Source organism: Lepidochelys kempii, chromosome 20, assembly GCF_965140285.1.
Source record: "Lepidochelys kempii isolate rLepKem1 chromosome 20, rLepKem1.hap1, whole genome shotgun sequence".
NCBI classification, from domain to species: domain Eukaryota; kingdom Metazoa; phylum Chordata; order Testudines; family Cheloniidae; genus Lepidochelys; species Lepidochelys kempii.
The window spans coordinates 22,877,349-22,890,694 of record NC_136399.1 but is presented as its reverse complement, the minus strand read 5'-3'; the positions used below and the strand labels follow the sequence as shown (position 1 = coordinate 22,890,694).

Genomic DNA, 13,346 nt, shown 5'->3' with positions numbered 1-13,346 from the left:
TTGGCTACAGACTTCCCAGGCCCCATAACCTTATACCCGGGGTCTGGGAAAAGACTCAGTGAACTCTGCCAAGGTTCTGCTCGACCCTCAGGGCTCTGATCAAAGAGACAGCGCAGCACTGGAGTCCCTGTGTTTGCCTTTGGAGCTTGCCAATACAACGGGCTGTTTCATAGTTTTCTCTCTTTGCTGCCAGTGCCACAAATGCCCAGCAAGCTTCGAAGGTCGAGCCAGGCTCTCCATGGGCCACGCGCTGCCCCAGGAATAGAGATTCTGCGGTCGGAATGCGGTTAACAGTTTGGACCATGGTGCACAAGCCGGAAGGAGCTTGACCTGGCCTCCAGACCAAAGCAAGCAATAAAACCTTAGAGGGATTCCAGTGGCAGCAGCCAGGCAAACTGCTCCCCAGGGAGGTGGCTGGGAGGTGCCCTGATGCTTTGGGCTTCTGTAAATAGAAAACAGATACACAAACTCTCCTCCAGCTGCAGCGTGGTACAGGCAGCACGAGCTAGTGAACAGGGTAGGAACACAGGCCACCTGGGTTCTACTCCCAGCTCTGCTACTGACGTGCCATGTGACCGTGGGCAGTCACTTACCCTCTCTGTGCTCGTTTCCTCCTCACCCAACCTATCTTGTTTACTTAGACTGGAAGCTCTTTGGGGCAGGGATTCTCTCTCCCTCTGTGTCTGTGCAGCACAATGGGGCCCTGATCTCAGCTGGGGCCTGTTGTAATAACTGGGCCTACAAGCGTACCCTAACTGGGAGCTCCTCTCTAAAAGGCAGCGTAAGTTCATAAGATGTCACAATAACCTATAACAATGTATGCTGATGGGAAAAGGTGCAAAAAAAAAAAAAAAAAAAAGAGAGAGAGAGATACACACTGAGTTATCCAAACAAAAAGGCCTCTCGAGGTAATGCAAGGACCGTTAAGATCATGCCTGGGAAACACAAAAAGAGGGGGACCAGAATTCAGTGAACGAATCAAGTCTAACCAGTGGACAAAATAACGAGGGGCTGGGCTATTCCACCCACCATTTACCTTGGGGTCCTCAAAAAAAGATTTTGGGGAGAAAAAATTGGCTATTGAGTGAGCTGCCACCTGCACCGTTTCCCAGGACTCTGAACCTTACTAGACCATGCCAGAGAGCGGGAGCCAGACGACATCGCCAACTCCACCAGCTCTGGCTGAATCCCAAATACCACTTGGGATGTGACCCTTTGTCCCCCCTCCCCACCTTATTTCTTCTCTTTCCTCTCTCACTTCTTTTGCCTTCTATCTAATAAGAGTCTGGCTTAGCTGGCCACAATTGCTTATTTTGCAACACAACTATGAGTCTGTGACCAGAGAGAGACAACTAAACACAATGCCCATCACCCATAACTGCCCAATGCTGGTACAAGTTTGCCAGGTCTTAGAGTGGCTAATCAGACCATCTGCTGGGCCCGTGTTTCTCCAGCAGTGACACGGCAAGTGAGAGCCAACCCCAGAGACCGAAACTGCATTTTCTATCTTTGCTGTTCTTTTCTCTCCCCTTTTGTGTGTTTGTCTTGTTTTGGTGTCAAGGAAATGAGATCAGGCTTTATCAACAGCTCCAGCTCATTCTTAACTCACTTCTTCTCTTTTCCCCCCAAAAGGGCAGTTATCACCATTTTGATACCATCTAGTCTGACAAGAGGGTTTTTCCTTCTAAAAACTCTATCCCACTAAAGAGGAAGGGAACAAGGGACGCTGCTGAAATGAAAGCCTAGCTTACTACTTTACATTTTAAATGCTTTAACTGTTTTTCATTTCTTTTCTCTATCTTTAATACCACGTTAAAAGGATTGTTAATGGCATGTTTGCCATGGTACTATGCAGGCTGAAGTCTCTGCCAAACCCCATCCCTTGTTTAACATTGTTTAATGCTGGACAATGACAGATCATGTCAACACCTTTGACTCTTTGGGCCCCTTTATTCCATCTAAATTAATACAGCAGGCCTCTCGCTGCTACCGTAACACATCTAATAGCAGTCAGCACCAACTCACAGGGCTCAGGAAGGAACCTCTTTCAAGGGCAAGTAATTCCACTGGGGTGTTTTCTGCTCCATTCTCTGAAGCAGCTGAGATACCGGACTAACTGGGCCATTGCTCTGATAGTCCTTGTACGAAGGTCGAAGCACAGCTGCTGTCAGGGTTTGCAAGATGCAGAGTTAGGAAAATGGTTTCAAAGGGAAGGGTTGTTCTCCCACGCTAGTTCTGGGCCTGATCCTGGCAGGCATGGAGTCCACGCCCCGCTCCCCAATGGGTCTGATGCGAGGCTGTGCTGAGTATTACTGTGTACACAGCATGTCAGCAGCTGGGTGAAGCTGGTCACAGATCAGCACTCTGCTGCTCCTCGCGCTAGTTCCTCCCGTTTCTCTCACTGAGAGTGACAGCTTTCACACACAGCTCCTGGGAACCTTCTGTTCCCCTAGGACCCCTCCCACCTTCAGTCCCAGTGTCCTCCCTGGGCGGATCCCAAAATGCGGACTGTGCCTGGCTAAAGGGTGTTCTGTGAATCACCGCAGGACCAGACACTTACATTTAAGGAGGTTGTGGCCACTGCAAACCCAGCTAATCCAAGCAGGTGCTGGTGTAGGGTGTCTACAACAGCTGACAGCCACTTCCACAGTGGGGAGACCAGGCTCCCGCCTGAGAAAGCTCTCCAGCCAGCCAGCGTAAGTCAAAGGAACCCAAACAAACAGAAGCTGCTCAGAGCAGAACTGGACTTGTGCATTTCGTTGTGGGCCCAGGAGGAGTCTTTCTGGCCCTCCTCGCAGGACTGTGTGTTGCGAGTACTCCAGAGTGTGGGCCAGGGGTTTACATCCTGCGACAATGGCAAGAGCCCAGCCTGGCTGAAAGTTTAATGTGGGATTAGACTCAGCCAGGCTAATGAAATTTACAAGTCAGCAAAGTGACTAAGCGTCAGAGATCCTCCTCATATGGACGAGGCCGCTTAGCACGTCTGCGGCGCACCCCGGCTGCAACCAGGGATTAGTCAATCCTCCTCGCAGCACCCTTGGGAGTTGGGCAGGGCAGTGCCAGCAGCCACTGTTCACAGAGTGGGACACTGAGACACAGGGAGGGGAAGCAGGTACAAAGTGAAATGGTGGCAGTGCCCTGTCCTTTGTACCTAGGCCACACGGCCTCCCTGAGATTGTCTTCTGTGTATCCAGACAAAGGGTGCACACAACAATCAGGACAAGTAAAATAAAGCCACATTCAGTGCAAGGCAGAATGTGCTGTGGGAGCTCATGGGTTCCTTAAAGCCTTTTCAATCACATGGCACAGTGCAAAAAAGAAAAGAAAAAAAGTAAATGGGGCACTGGCTAGGGGACCGAGCCTATCTCCATACCAATCCTGGGCAGAGTGCTCTGCTATAAGTCTATCTCCTGCCCTAGTTCTGTGGGCAGGACCGCCATTGAGGTCAGTAGGAGATTGACACCCACAGCTGAAGGGCCTGAAAGGGCAGTTCTGCTTTGAAAAGGGACTCTGTAAGATGGTCCCATGCAGCCACACAGCCACCATCTCTCAGCGACTCCAGGTCCAACAGGCTCACAACACAAGATGGCTTTAGACCCCGCCTCCTGGGATCAGAGAATCAAGCTGGTTCTTTCCTTCTCATGCATCACTAGTATTCATTACGACTGCCCTCAGCAACACCCATGCCAACGCATTAGCAGTTTGTCCAGGCGTGAATGATTGGAACAGTTCTGGTGATGATGCACAAGGCACAGACTTTGGCTGCCTTTCCCGCAGCTGCGTTGACTCTTCAGGGGTAAGAGGAGCAAGAAGCAGCCAGAACTTATTTTTGGCAGGAACTCTGACTCCGTCTGATACACAGGGAACAGAGCTGTGCAGTACAGAAAGGCCATTTTTACAGCCAATTTTCAGAGCAGAGCCTCCCTTTTAAATCACGCTAAGATTTACTCCTCAGTTCCTTTGAGGGCAAGGTTAGCTAGTGATTAGAGAGCAGTAGACTGGGAGGGCATCAGGACTCCTGGGTTCTTTCTCTAGCTCTACCACTGATTCATTGTGCCATCTCCTCCTCAGTTCTTCCACTGTAACATGGAGATCAGCTCCTCACAGGGGGGCTGATAATTATTGCTGGCAGGGACCTGCTTGGAGTTCTCTCTCTGGAGGCGGCTGATGGCTTCACTGGTCTGCTGCCTCCACAGCATCAGGATGTTGCTGCTGGATCACGATTGCTACTTCACAGTGCCCTGTGGAAAGTCCAGGGCGGGCTGGAGAAAGTTTCAGATGCTGTCCTCCCCATCTCAGTTTCCAGTGCCGGGCTGCTTCAAGTCTGTGCTGCTCACAGAGATGCTGGGAACCACAAGGTTCCTTTGCAAAAGATGGAAAGACACCCCCGCAAACTGTACAGCCAGGGTCACACCCAGGGCACCCTCATGCCAAGTGAAAACAGTAATACGGGGAGACCCCCACCTTCCCCAGCAGCCTGACAGTTCGGAAGGTGGCAGTATCTGATGGGTTAAAGGGAAAGCACGAGGGTTGTGCCCTTTTTCGCTTCTCTAGGAGGGACAGAAATGCTCTGAAATGGAGACATTTTATTGGTTCGTCTTAAACAAATTTTCTGCCCTTTTTAAAAAAAATTAAATATGAGGTGAGGCAAGTCTGCTTTTGCGGCAGGTCCCAGCTAGCTGACCAGCAAGCGGCGTGAGACAGAACAAGAACCCACAGCTGGAAACTGTAGCCAGACAAACTCACAGTAGAAAGGAGGCGCCATTTTACTTTAAACACTGGGGGGGCATTGGAACAAACTCCCAAGGGGAGTGGTGGATGGTCCATCTCTTGATGGCTTCGGATCAGAACTGAAGGCCCTTCTGAAAGATGCTTTAGTCAAATACAAATTGATTGAGCTCAATAGGAAGAGAACTGGACGACATGCCCTGGCCTGTGTTATACAAGGGGTCAGACTAAATAATCTAATATTCTAATATCAATTAATCTTAAAAACCAGGGCTGCTGAATCTTTGAGGAAGGGATTTTTTTTCTCCCAAATGACTCTGTTGAAGAGGTATCCACAAAACCAAAGAGTTTTAAATAGTCTACGATTTAATTCCCCTCTCCGTTAAGCAGATTTCACTTCCTTGGCACTTGGGTTGTCACAATGCCCACAGACCCCCCCCCCCCCTGTAAGCCAAAGTCACCCAGGGTGGATGAGATCTGAATATTTAACCTATAATTCAACCGAATAGAGACACCCTTTCATTAAAAGCAGCAGAGAAAAGGGGCCCTGCCCATTTCCTTTGCAGGGCGCCTTTTAAGACTGCACTTTAGAGGACCCACAAAAAGCCACATTTGGGATCCCAATCACTGCGCCTCTGCAAGGTATGGTGGCCTGAGGTATGGTGGACTTTTGATCCCTGCTGTATTGCCACATATGTAGGCATGACAGAACGAGGTCTGAAACTCAGTGCTTCCTGGCTTTGGTGGGTGACCTGCAAAGGGAGCAGTGAAGTCCCAGGGGCCACCCGCCCAGCCCAGAGCTCAGCAGAGGGAAGAGATTCAGGCCTTACTGCTGATGCCCCTGGTAGCCTCTTGGGCACAAAGCACACAAAGAAGTTCTGATCACTCCCATTGCAAGATTATTTTAATCACATCTCTATATTTCGTTTTCCCATTTCTTCCTTGCCAGTCTGAATGGATTTACAACTCACACCGGGTTTATTCAGAGAGGGGCATCAGACCCGCTCAGACACAAAGTTAAACCACCAACGCCAGTTTGCCCACAGGACTGGGCCTGGAGAGAATTGCCCTGGGGGCCCTATGGTGCCTTGTGCACAGTTGCTGACCTCAGTACTGCTGCACTTCAAAGCCTGCTGAGTTTATGGGGAATCTTTCCTGACATCAAGAGAGGCAGTGCTGTCTACTGGATAGAGCACTAGACTGGGGCTCATCTGTGCATTCAACTCCTGATTCTGACACAGGCCTGCTGAGTGACCTTGGGTGGGTCACTTCCCTGCTCTGTGCCTCAGTTTCCCCATGTGTAAAATAGGGGTGATGCTCCTGACCTTCCTTTGTAAAGCGCTTGGAGATCTACGGATGAAAACTGCTAGATAAGAGCAAGGGGTTGTTATAATGCCCACTCCCCCATAGACACTTCACAGCAAATTGCTTTGGAAGGACAACGCTCGAGCTCATGAACGAATCTCTCCTTTGCTTGAGCACAGGAGATGCTGCAAAGCATGAGGGGAAGCTCGCTTCAAAGCGGCAACGCTAACGGAGTCACAGGCTCATGGTGCTGGCGGTGTCTGGTGATCCCCAGATGGCAGCCAGCAACTGGGAGACACCCCATCATGGTGACAGATTCAGTCAGCTCGGGCAGCAGCGTGGCTCTTTTTCTGACCAAGGCCCTTCCCTCCCTGAGGCAGGGGAAAACTTGTCTCCCAGCAGTGGCTGTCAGTGCAACCCTGCAGGTGTCACAGGGGCAGCCCCTGGGGAACTCCAAACCTTCGCTGATGCTCTGGCAGCCAGTCAATTCAGCTAGGATTTGGGGGCATGGACAAGGCTGCTCCCTGCTTTGGGATTCAGCTTGATAAGGGCAAGCACAAGTGATTGATGGGTGCCGGCAGAGAAGTGGGGCTTGAAATGGGAAGCAGCTAGGTGGGTGGCAGAAACAGAGAAGATCTGCAGTGGCAGGACAGAAAGATTGGTCTCCAGAGGGAAAAGGAACAGCTCAGAACAGGCTGCAGAGGGGGAAACAGAAGTGGGTCTCATAGGATCTGGGAGAGCTGGTCTCTGATGCTGGGCAGCTGGCACCAACTACTATGAAGGACACACAGGAACAGCAGTAAGGTTTGGGCAGCTCTGGTATGTTTAGTTAAACACTACAGCCTCTCTGCATCTGGTGATGGGGCAGAAGAGGTATTTACACCTCGGCTGCTGCAGATCGTCTGGGCATCCACAGGCTGGGAAGGGAACAGCAGCACAAGTGCAGTGGACGCAACCTTTGGGCCTCCTTCCTAGGGCTGCTGAGTGAGGCGGCAGTTCTCAGGTAGAGGAGTTTCTCACAGACCCAGCCCCCTGTACTGACCGCAAAGCCAGTCACCTCTTTCCAGTAGCTGGGCTGGAGAGGAGACTTCACGCGCCTGGCAGGTGGCCCAACAAAAGGCCACAGGATCATAGATTCATTCGTAGTGTCAAGATCAGAAGGTACCATTAGAGCCTCTCATCGGACCTGCCTACAACAGGCCACAGAACGGCAGTCAGTCACCCTGCACTGAGCCCAGTAACTTGTCTGGCTAAAGCATCATCCAAAAGGCAGCCTGTCTCAAAGGCACCAAGAGACAGAGAATCCACCCCTTCCCTGGGAGACTGGTCCCGTGGCTAACCCGTTAAACACGTGTGCCTGTCATCGTTACTGCTGTCCATGCTGCACCAGCATCCAGGGGCTATAATCAGGAGCAAGGCCCCCATTGTGCTAGGTGCTGTACAAACCAAAAAGGAAGGCGCTTCCTGGCTCCGAGGAACCGGTCTCCACTTTTGCACAGACCAAGGTACTTTATGAAGGCGAGTGAGTAGCATTATCCCCATTTTATGGGGGGATACTGAGGCACACAGTGGGGAAGGGACTAGCCCCAAATCACACAGCAAGTCTTCGGCAGAGCTGGGGTTAGAACCCCAGTCTCCCTCCCAGGTTCTAGCCACCAGATCCCGCTGGCTCCCCATCTCATTTGATAAAGTGGTTACAAGATGACACATTGCAGGTGGAATCAGCACAAACGGCCAGACTGCATGAGGCTAGGCTCCATTCCCTGTAGCCACTGTTCCTCCCCCAAGCACCTCAGACTGCAGGCACTTGTTAAACTACAGAAACCGAGAGTTTGTGTTTTGTTTTCTTTCTAAGAAAACCCACAACACACACTGCCAGCTCAGTGCAAATTAACCCACATGTGTGTAAACAGGTCAGGCCTGAAATGCATACAAAGTCAGGCAGGCCAGGAGTGTATTTACTTTTCTTCAGAATGAGAATTCAACCCCAGATGTGGCCAAGGTGCCAGAGCCACATGGCTGGGGCTCCCTCCATCTGAGCCTGCACCGGATGGGAGTATTTTGTTAAGGCTGACGAAAGATGCTGGATTTACAGCCTGAAGGCCTGTGTGTACTCGCAATCTGGGCAGCACGCACAGTGGCACTTGTTCCTACGCCAACATCCCCTACCCCTCTCTGCTGAGGCTGCCAGTGAGGGCCACTCCCACTGGCAGCTCTCTGGGATGTGGGTGCCTGTCTGCTAGGCACTGGGCCCAGACTCTGCAAACTCAACCAAGGTGCGTAACGACTGCCAGCCTGCAAAAGGCTCAAACCGGCTGTGTCCCTCACGGTCAGAGCCCTGACTCCTCCGCTCCCACACAGCAACCGCTGTTTGAAAGGCTGTCCCTACCCGTGCTCGCTCACTCTGAACACACCGAAAACCCCAGGCCCCGCTCAGCGAGGCAGTGGGGCTCCCAGCCCTGAACAGAGGCAGCACGCACCTCTCAAGGCACGTAAGGGGATAAAGACAAGGGCCTTGGTGCACCAAAGGCTTTTCCTTCTGCTGGGACAAGGTGGCCAAGCCCCGCTGCTCAGAAGCCCAAGGCTGAGACCTGGCTGCACAGTGTCATGCTCTGGCACCCATCGCTCATGACCACATGCCTTGGGGCTGTAGCTGAGAGGCAGAGGAGGGTCCCTGAACCTGGGAGCTTCAGGATGGCTTTAAGGGAGGGGAGAGCATGCTTCACTCTGGAAGGGACAATCCCCACTGAGAAATGACTCAGGGTCCGGGAGGCATCTTTACAATAACCACAGCAGCCACCCCCCTCCCAGCCCCCAGGGCACTACCTACCTTATCCAGGAAGCACAGTTTGTCCCTGGTCTTGGCATCCAGGATCTCCACCTCAAAGAAAAGAACAGCCTTTTTAGATTTCTTGGCCTTGGGGTGACGCTTGAGCCCGATGCCGTTCAGACCCATCAGGAGGGGCTGGCCCCCCTCCAGGGGCACCATGTTCGTGTCCATGCCTCTCCACAACTTTTCCAAGCAAACCCCAGGGAGCGAGTGGAGCCAGGGACTCAACACTGCAGCTTTGCTCTGGCTGTCCCAGTCAGTGGATTCCTGAGGGAGCTGCTTCTCCAAGGCTCAGTGAGATCTCCCCTTGCTCTGGGAGGATTCCAGGGGCCAGCCCATGAACGGGACCCAGCCCGGAGACCAGAGATCTGTTCTGCAGGCTGATTCGGAGGTGTAACCTGATAGCACAGGGAGGTGAATCACTACCGTATCCAGCTAAATATAAAACAGAGCCTAGCTTCTCACAAGCAAGCAGCTTCTACCAGGGGCTTTTTAAAGGCACTGCCAACACCCCAGAGGATAAACACCGCCCAGAATTCGCCTGGATTTGTTAGTTGCTTTCAGACTTTGCAGTTATTAAATGGGCCACTGCAGGCTACAACATACCCAGCCTGGTGAAAGTGTCTCTGTCCTGAAGTACCCACAAGCACCCAGGAGCCGATCAGGTGCTAATCTCACATCGGCAAGAGTTTGCATTCCTGTGAGATCTATTTGTCAGTATTATAGCAATACATAGAGGGCCCAATTAGAAAGGAGGATCTATTGTGCTAAGTACTATACAGATATGAACTAAACAGTCATCTCCCTTATGGTGCTCAGTAATGGTTTTGTTTGTATCAACCCGTTAGACGGATGGATTTCCCTCTGCTACTTAAAAAAATAGCATGCATAATTCATCTGTGGAACTCTCTGCTGCAGGATATAATTGAGACAAAGGGGCCAGCAGGTTTAAAATACAGGGCTAGGCATTTATAAGAGTTGCCTCTGAAATTACAGTGGCTAGGCTAAAACCTCCCGCTTGAAGGCAAAAGCTGCTCATTGCATTCACAGACATCTCCATCCCCGTCACCAGGAAATGGCATTACAGTAGGTATAGTATAGACATATTATGCCTTCTGAAGCAGCTAGCACTGGCCAACTTCAGAGACGTGACCCAGGACTAGATGGACTCCAGGTCTGTTCCAGTCCAGCAATTCCTGAATTCCAAGGTGCACACATGACAAGCTTGGCCCTGGATTTGGAAAGATCTTCTGCTGGAAGGACCACTGGCTCATTCTTCTCACTGCATTTTAAATGCAGTATATTTTTTCACTTTAACTGCATTCTCCCGATTTCCCTATTCTCTCCCCACCTGTTCTTAATGCACCTCCCCCCCTTCAACAAATCAGAAGCATTGGAAGCTTTGTACGGACAGATTAGAGCCTCAACTCCACCAGGGAAATATTACAGCAATGCCACTGTTGCAGAGATGGGCTCCCACTGGCATTTCATCACTAGGCATCTTAGATCTCCTCTGAGGAGGGTTAGAAGAGATTATGCTTATCACACCCAAACCAGCTGACAAACCATCTCCACTAGGGCTCTGGTACTGCTAACACAGGTGATGCTGACCCTTGGCTTAAGCAGAAAGGCATTTTCCTAAAGCTAAGCCTGGTTAGGGATTTTTCCCCAAAAGAAGTAGTATTTGTTTCTTACTCTTAAGAGTGCGGGATTTGACATTGTGCATCAATTAGCCAGTCTGAGGCTTGCCTGCTAGGAGCATGGATGTCTACAATATTGCAACACACAGTCTGTGAGCAATAGAACAGGGACTGCACTGCGGAGAGCAAAAACTAAATGCCGTTACCATATGAAACATGTCCCACTCTCTCCCCAGGCAATTTGGCAAACTTCTGAGAACTAGCTAAAAGTTAGAACTGGCTTGCACAGAAGAGTGAGAAGTCTGTGGGCGGTTTACACTTGAATTAACACTGCATTTTTAAAAGGAGCTGCCAAAGGCCTGGTTTTGAGTTCAGAGCACGCAGCATGGAAACTTGGGTCCAGGATGGGATGGACCTTTCAGATCTTGAGTGATGTCCAGCCGTTAAGTTTCAATCATTCTGTTGGAGTAGCTGGAAACTTGCAGTCAAAGGCACTGACTCCGTGGGTGCTCCAGGGCTGGAGCACCCACGGTGAAAAATTAGTGGGTGCTCTGCACCCACCGGCAGCCAAGCTCCGCTCCTCACCTCACCTCCGCCTCCTCCCCTGAGCGCGCCGCATTCCCGCTTCTCCGCCTACCTCCCAGCGCTTGCCGCCACACAACAGCTGTTTCGCGGCATAACAAGCTCCGGGAGGGAGGGGGGAGGAGCGGGAATGCAGCTCACTCAGGGGAGGTGGTGGGAAAGAGGCGGGGCCGGGGTGGGGATTTGGGGAAGGGGCAGAGACTTTGGGGAAGGTATTGGAATGGGTGTGGAGCAGGGGTAGAGTCGGGGCAGGGCCCGGACGTAGAGGGGAGTCGAGCACCCACTAGCACCAGCAAAAGTCGTCACCTATGTGTGCAGATCATCTCTTAGGGGCTTAAGGAGGTGGCAGTGATCTCAAATGTGGAGAAGACACAGCACTAGTTACGTATTTTAAATAATGAAGATATAGCTCTTCCTCTCCCCCCTGGAGACCCCGAAACCAACCTGGGGATCACGAAATTACAACACAGTGAAGTTTGTCCCTAAGAATTACAGGTCTAGTTTTCAGAGGTGGAGCCAATAGAAGCTGCACGGGCTCATACTGTGTGAAAAGAAGTCTGACCCTCGGTACTATGGCATATTCCTACCCACAACAAACTCAGCGCACATGGTGGAAAGAGATGAATAGGGGAAACCTAAGCCTGTCTCCTTGGAACACAGCAAGGGGTTACTACAGGAGCTTCTACCTTTGGTAACTGCAGGAAGGATTCCCAACAGCCTTGAACCAAAAAAGGCATCATCAGCCACGAGTGCAGGAGGAAACCCAGAGCAGAGGTCATGTTATTGATTCTCACTTGGATGAAGTCAGCCATCTAAGACTGGCCTCAGGAGACCTGGGTTCTACTCCTTGCTCTGTCACCAACCTGCTCCGTAACCATGGGGCAGTCGCTTCCAATCTCTGTGCCTCTGTTTTCCATCCCTCTGTCTGCCTGGTTTATAGATTATCTGGGAAGAGGAGGTGTCTTATTATGGGCAGGTCTACACTTAAAGTGCTGTACCAGTGCAGCTCAGCCACTGTAGCGCTTCAGCGGAGATGCCACCATGCCACTGAGAGAGCATCTCCTGTCATAGTTAAATCGAGCTCCATGAGAAGCAGTAGCTAGGTCAACGGGAGAAGCCCTCCCATTAACATGGGTTTGGTCGGTATAACTACATTGCTCAGGGGTGTGGATTTTTGAGTGACACAGTTATTCTGATGTAAGTTCATAGTGTAGACCTGGCCTCAGTGTCTGTACATGGTTTAGCACAATGGGGCCCTGATCTCAGCTGGAGCCTCTAGGTGTTACTATAAACACAAATAAGAATAAGCCAATTTACTGGCTGTAAAGGTTTTAGGGCCTGATTTGCAGTTGTTCTGAATCTGCCTCAGCTCCCACTGACTTCAGCCAGACTTGCAGGTGCTTAGCGCCTCAGAAAAAAACAAGCCTTAAATGGCCATGCAAAGATTACAGAATAAAAAAACTAGCAGTTTCTCTCCTCCTGCTGCTGCTTCTACTCATTGCCATTCTGAACCATTAATTATTATTAAACAGTTCAAAATTCACAGCCATGGGGGCGTTCAGTTAGCCCTCTCCCAGCTGTCGGGGAGTTCTGGGTATCTGCAGAATTCAGAAGGCAGAGAGTGCCATTTCCTGCTGCACTCCCCAGGGACACTTGGGATTATTTTCGCTTTGCATTGAAGCAGTGGAGAAGGTGACAAATTCCTGAGCTTGTGGATTCCTGAAAACTGCCCCCAGACAAGCTGGGAGAGAAAGGGTCAGGGACTGTGTCAGAGGCACCCAGAAGCTCCCCAACATATGAACAACTCATTGTCTCAAAGATAACACACACAAGTCTGTGCTTCAAGGGACCCTGATGCATGGATTGGAAAGGCTTTAAATTCAAGGGGAACACTACCAAAAAAATCAGATCAAAATGGCACAGAGGTGCACGACAGCAAATGTGTTTGTCTGTAACTCATCCTTTCTTTCCCTTTCCCCCTCCCCCAGCACTCACCCTCAAAGCCCCCTTCCTAGCCACATCCACAAACAGAAGGGAAGAAAGCCTCTCTCCTTCCTGATGGTTTCATGGAGACCCATTGCTCTGGAAAGATGCAGCCCATGGCTGCTTGCAGGGGGCAGGGACAGCGTGTTCTGCACTCTCAGCAGATCGGAAGGACTGAGTCCAAGCAGGTGTATTAATAGAAGCTGTGCTCTAGAGGCTAGGGCAGTTTATCATATGCCTCTAAACCCTGGAAACAACAAGAATCTCATGCAGGGGTA

The 13,346-nt window shown here is 50.9% G+C and overlaps 1 protein-coding gene across 2 annotated transcripts in view; it reads right to left on the bottom strand.

Moving 5' to 3' along the window:
* Positions 1 to 13,346, bottom strand: part of TECR (trans-2,3-enoyl-CoA reductase) — a 44,811-nt gene that overhangs the window by 10,989 nt on the left and 20,476 nt on the right. For both annotated transcript variants that reach the window (XM_073319094.2, XM_073319093.2), the window contains exon 2: positions 8,864 to 8,914. In XM_073319094.2, coding sequence (XP_073175195.2) covers positions 8,864 to 8,914 — 51 coding nt within the window. The remainder of the gene's footprint in view (positions 1 to 8,863; positions 8,915 to 13,346) is intronic.